The sequence below is a fragment of the Priapulus caudatus genome, unplaced genomic scaffold, assembly GCF_000485595.1.
Source record: "Priapulus caudatus unplaced genomic scaffold, Priapulus_caudatus-5.0.1 Scaffold529, whole genome shotgun sequence".
Taxonomy (NCBI): Eukaryota; Metazoa; Priapulida; class Priapulimorpha; order Priapulimorphida; family Priapulidae; genus Priapulus; species Priapulus caudatus.
The window spans coordinates 135,424-141,423 of record NW_014577590.1 but is presented as its reverse complement, the minus strand read 5'-3'; the positions used below and the strand labels follow the sequence as shown (position 1 = coordinate 141,423).

General features: G+C 40.6%; 1 protein-coding gene across 1 annotated transcript; it reads right to left on the bottom strand.

The window, feature by feature from the left end:
- Nucleotides 1–723: 723 nt before the first annotated feature.
- LOC106811339 (protein tilB homolog) lies at nucleotides 724–5,815 on the bottom strand. The gene is made up of 13 exons (XM_014814921.1): nucleotides 5,773–5,815; nucleotides 5,547–5,640; nucleotides 5,201–5,274; nucleotides 4,894–4,971; nucleotides 4,522–4,618; nucleotides 4,297–4,372; nucleotides 4,020–4,130; nucleotides 3,641–3,930; nucleotides 2,460–2,534; nucleotides 2,136–2,201; nucleotides 1,807–1,972; nucleotides 1,574–1,653; nucleotides 724–1,289 (listed from the first exon to the last, which is right to left on the bottom strand). The coding sequence occupies exons 1-13, from the start codon at nucleotides 5,813–5,815 to the stop codon at nucleotides 1,088–1,090; spliced, it is 1,452 nt and encodes a 483-aa protein (XP_014670407.1). The 3' UTR covers nucleotides 724–1,087.
- Nucleotides 5,816–6,000: the final 185 nt, after the last annotated feature.

Sequence of the window (6,000 nt, the reverse complement as noted above, 5' to 3'; positions counted from 1 at the left end):
GCACTTCCCTTCTCTTTCAGATATCAAATGCTAGTTTTGTTACCATGTCAAATTTTGATTTCCTTCAAGTCCTGTCAATGAATCAGAAGAAAAAGAAAACAAATAAAGAATATAGCCAAATTTCATCAAATTGTTTTCTGTATTTTTTAGCGCAAAATTTCGAAGGGCACTTTGAAATTTAGACCGTATTTCCCAATACGGCAAATACGGTCTGAATCCGCCCCTGCGCACACACGCGGCATAAGCCTAGACTATAATAACACTATGCTAGAATTGCCAAGGATAACATAGCCAACTAGAGCACTCAGAGAGCACAGACCTCCACCAAGGCAGCTGAATTCTGTCACTGTGAAATATTTAATTAATTAATTAATTAATTAAATAATTAATTGGATCCGGATGACGACAAAAATGTAATCAATTCTAAATTACCCGATTTCTGACGTATCCTGAAAATGTTATTAATTAATTAATTAATTGGATCCGGATCACCACCAAAATCTCATCAATTCTAAGTTGGCCTATTTCTGACCTATCCTGAAAATTTTATGACAATCCGTCCATAACTTTTTCAGTTAGGCTGTACACAAACAAACAAACCCACAAACCAACAAACACACGCCAGTGAAAACATAACCTCCTGCCAACCCCTTGGCGGAGGTAATTACATCAAGAAACAGCAAACAAAGAAAACCCAGTTTTCAAAAATCAGACACTCCGAGTTTTTATTAAATGCGTTACTATATACAGAACCTATATAAACACTGTAAGAGATTACCCAAAAATATTTCATGCACCTCGTTACATATTCATCACTCTGTATATTACCGACTACACAAACCATGTAACAGGTCACCTAAAACATATTCTGTATCATTGATCATTACGCAGCTTTTCATTTGCTAATTGGTCCTTTATTGGAGTTATAAATTAATAATAACTTTTTTACCAGCTACAAATGATTAGTTGAGTATGGGAGTAAATTTTACTGCGTACTATTATTTATGAACACTTTCATATAAATAAATACTCCTGATAATATAATAAATGCCAATAACTTAGCTTCATGTCAAAAGCTCCACGCAGGCTATATCAAAGGCGGAACTTCAGGGTTGTCAGTGAAATCCTTACTGCAGGGGGGAGGGTCACGTGACGTTGTCGTCGATCGCGAACCAAGTGGCAGCAGATTTGGTGTCTTGGATGTGACGATGTTTTTGTAATCGACCTGAAGGTGGCGCTGCTCATCAACCTCAAGTCTCTCGACGTAGCCTCTGCTTCTGTTGATTGGACTAAAAGATATTCGTAAAAATTAATAACTTATGTGGCAATGGTGGATCTGCTTAATTTCTAATGCTATTTCTGTAGCATTTCTTAGTGAATCTAATGCAAATAAAACGATACACACATTACATAAACCCTAAATTTATTCACGATTATATGTTACTTCTACCTATAACTATAACATAACCTGGGATTAATTCGAGACACTTAAGTGATACTGGTGTTTGATTGTGATGGGTGGTAAAGAGTAAAAGACTATAGCCTATAGGCACAACACCGACATATAACACACCTTTGTGAGCCCTGTGTTTGTGTGGCTGGTTTTTCCATTGGTCTGTGCTGACACTTAGGTTTAATTGTTCTGCCTCTTGCCTTGAAACATAAATTTCTCGATTATTGCATAAAACTGAAATAGACCACATGTACATATTTCAATTCCAAACACATACCATCCCCACATTAACCTGTATAATATATAGCAGATGTTTAAATACACGAACAATAACTGTATCCCCAACTTCTTACCTTGACCATTGATATGACCAGATGACCTGTTGTCTGGGACCTTAGTGCAGAGCTTGAATCTGGCAGGATTTCTTCTGGAAGGACCAGCTGGAGGACCATACCCTTAATGAGAACTTTGCAGTATGTTGGGTTCACGTCAATGTCCAACAGAGATGTGTCCATGTACCTACATAACGTCACATGAAAGCCAGAAAGTTAAAACAAAATCTTCTTCTTGCAATCTGCTCATTATTATAACTATACAGAAACTAAACTATTCACAACCATACCAAGATGTTTGCCTCAAAAGCTTTTTTATTACACATTATGGGTTAGGTGTGGCAACTAACCTGTACACTGCAATGTCAAGTACCAGTTTTCCTGAATCTTCGTCATCCAACAGGTGGAAGTCCACTCTATGAATGAGGAAATACTATTAGTTTCTCTAAAACAGCGTAATGACGCCAAATCATGTAAATTCGTTATCATTCACATGCAGAAGCAACTTTCATTGCTTCCATATTAATCCAACACATTCCATGTTCTTTTGTTTGTGACTTTAGCCACTGATTACACTTTTGTTCTCGGGATTCTGATTACCACGCAATATTAAAATCAATTAAAATGATGCTTTATAGCAGATTTATGCAGCTACTATTATATTGAAGTCATACTTTGCTTCGTTAATATTCAATCTGCTCCCATCAGCTCTTACTAGCTTTGCTTTGTATAGGGGATGCTCATCGTTTCTGCAACAAAAAAACCTTTCATGTACAGTAACGTATGCATGACCCTAACCCCACACCCCTTGCCCCTTTCCTCACCCCCACCTTGTCTCTTTCCTCACCATCCCCCTTGCCCCTTTCCTCACCCTCCCCCTTGCCCCTTTCCTCACCTCCCCCTTTGCGCCTTCCTCACCCTCCTCCTTTGCTCTTCCTTACCCCCCCTCGTTTCTTGCCCCTTTTCTTGCCCTCCCTTGCCCCTTTTCTTTCCCCTCCCTTGCCCCTTTCCTCCCCTCCCCTGCCCCCCCTTCCTCACCTCCCCCTTGTGCCCTTTCCTCACCCTCCCTTCTTGCCCCCTTTCCTCGCCCTCCTTGCCCCTTCCTCCCCCTCCCCTTGCCCCTTTCCTCAACTTCCTTCTTGGTCCCTTTCCTTCACCCCCCTCTTGCCCTTTCCCTTGCCCTCCCTTGCCCCTTTCCTCACCCTCCCCCTTGCCCCTTCCTCACCCTCCTCCTTGCCTCTTTCCTCACCCCCCTCTTGCCTTTCCTCCCCCTCCCTTGCCCTTTCCTCCCCTCCCCCCTTCCTCACCCTCCTTGCCCCTTTCCTCACCCCCCGTCTTGCCCTTTCCTCGCCCTCCCTTTGCCCCTTCCTCACCCTCCCCTGCCCCTTCTCACCCTCCCCCCTCTTGCCCTTTCCTCACCCCCCTCTTGCCCTTTCCTCGGCCCTCCCTTGCCCTTCCTCTACCCTCCCCTTGCCCCTTCCTCACCCTCCCCCTTGCCCCCTTCTCACCCCACCTTGTCTCTCCTCACCCCCCCCTTTCTCTTTCCCTCACCCTCCCCCTTGCCTTCCTCACCCTCCCCCTGCCTCTTTCCTCACCCCCACCTTGTCGTCTCTCTTCCCTCACCCTCCATCTTGCCCCTTTCCTCACCCTCCTCCTTGCCCCTTCCCTTACCCCCTTGCCTTATTCCTCACCCTCCCCCTTGCCCCTTCCCTCATCCTCCTCCTCTCCTAACCATAATCTTCTCTCTAACCCCATCTCTCTCTCTTTCTCTCTTATTCGAATTCTTCATATCCACACGCATTTGTTCAATTCGTTTACTGTCGAATGCTTCAATATATACTGTATATGGACATACTGGACTTTGACATCCTTGTCCCTCATCTTCTGCAAGTGTTTGTGAGTTTCCACCCGACTTTGTGGGGTAAAGGCCTCCGGTCTTGTCCAAAAATCGCTATCTTCCTTAAGATCATGCTTTGCCTCACCATCGTTCGATTCAGATGCAGTGGTAGCAGCCAGACAACTTTTCTTCTCCTCCTTTGAGGATGACACCGATGTGTTGATGTCCGTGTACCAGCGTCCATCAAAGCCAGTCTTCCTCTCCTTTTCCACACTTCCCTCCTTGCCTGCCACGCTGCACTGCCGCTCCTACGATAGACCGTGTATGATACGTTAAAAACCACAACCACAGTAGGATATCAGAAAAAGACTCCTATGCAAATGAAAAAAATATTCACCTTCTTGAGGGAGCAGTTCTGCTCTTGGGAGAGAATGTTTCCTCTTATTGTTTCATACAGCTGGCATGCAGCAATCCTCTCCGACCTATTCACCTCTTGTCCATCAAGCCACTGCAGTAAGAAATACAACAGACATCACGTTTAACGTCCAGTTATGTTTTATGTCATAGCCAATGATGACAGCAGTAATAATGATTATAACAATGTGTCCACTCCTAAGTAGGATTTAAATACTACATATCATATATGCCACTACCATTTTCTATTAAATGGATACCTTAAGACATGGAAGAGTAGCCACCACATACTCTCTGTATCCTTCGTAATCGGTGCATGGATTACCGGTTAGAAACCTATAAAAGAAATATATTAAACTGCTATAAACAACAATATCTCACTCCACTTGATGATAAATAAGCTATCTCTATTGATGATGAAGAACCCAAGCATGCATGTCAGTTGAGAATTAAATTGTTTCTACCTAGGCTATTATCATACTCACAGTTCTTCTAAGAATATGTTAGACTTTAGACTCTCTACACTGGTTAGTTTCTCTATGAAGTTGATAGTGAAATCCAACTTTTTCAATGATTCACACCCTAAAGAAATTATTAATACCTTTTATGAACAAAATATATATAACAAAAATCGGTTATAACTGAGGTGAATTTAGTACCATGGTTAGAAAATGAAAGAAACAGTAAAATGTAACTTATATTTTGTTACTTGTTAAATATTATGTATATAATTACTTTTCAGAGATTGAGCTTACACGATTATTGATAAAAATTATTGTAGAACCCTATGAAAAACTTATTGTTTTCTAGAGTTATTTAATTAAATTCAATCACAAGAAATTTGAAAAACCTTCAACCTTCTAGATTTTCAATCATTGTGATGTTATTGAGTGCTAAGTTCAGGTACTCAAGCTTTTTCAGGCGACCCACATGTTCTGAAAAATAAATTTCACGGTAAATCTATAGTAAAAAACTAATCAAATTATTAAATAACTGCACTGCATATAACTGCACTGCATAATTGCACTTATAATAATCTCAATTGACAAGATAAGGAGTCATGGCTTGCATCACATTGTGAAAAGCAAATGTGATAAATTAGAGTTAACAGATAACCAATGCAAGCACAACACAAGCACATAAATAGGTATACTCTGTCTTTACCAATTTTTGAAATCAGATTGCTTTGTAGCAAAAGAATCTTCAGCTCTCTGCACCATTTGTCAATATGTTCAATTCTGTAAACAAAAAAAATATGATTAAACATAACAAACATATAATTCCTTAAGCAGATCATCACTAGACACACCTGTAAAGATGCAATATGCAAAGTTTAACATAATTGTACAGTGAAGCAAATAAAACTGTTGCAATAATATTGTTATATAGAGACTACAGAGCATGATTTTATCAAGGTTTGTTTACCCTCTCCACAACATTGCTACCGGTACGCTACTTCTTTGAATTATAAACAAATGAGCTTGCAGTTGACCTATTGGGATAATCTCACCTCTCTATGTCCTGTTGGTGCAATGACAGCTCTTCTAGCGAATATATTTCACAGGCATTATGCTCTGCTCTTTTCCGAATGAGATCCTCTGTAACTGCAATATAAACTTACATTACCACTAGTAACAGCACGGTCACGTATTACCTGAGAATGGCAATCACTACCCAGATATAGTGTTGATGCAAGCTGACACAAAAACTTTGGTAAATAAACCAATTTTGTTTACTTCCACTGCCAGAGCCAAGTCCCAATACTAACGCACTATCCATCGCCTAAATAATTCTATATAAACGGTGTTTAAATAATCCCCTACAACACGCAGTCTCTCCACGCACGCACTTGAACACTTATTCACATTGCCAATAAGGTATTTCTTTCTTTCTTTCAGTGGCGTGCAGTACGATTGTGTTACAATGACACAATAAATGTTGTAGTAAGTAGGGGGTCTTGAACT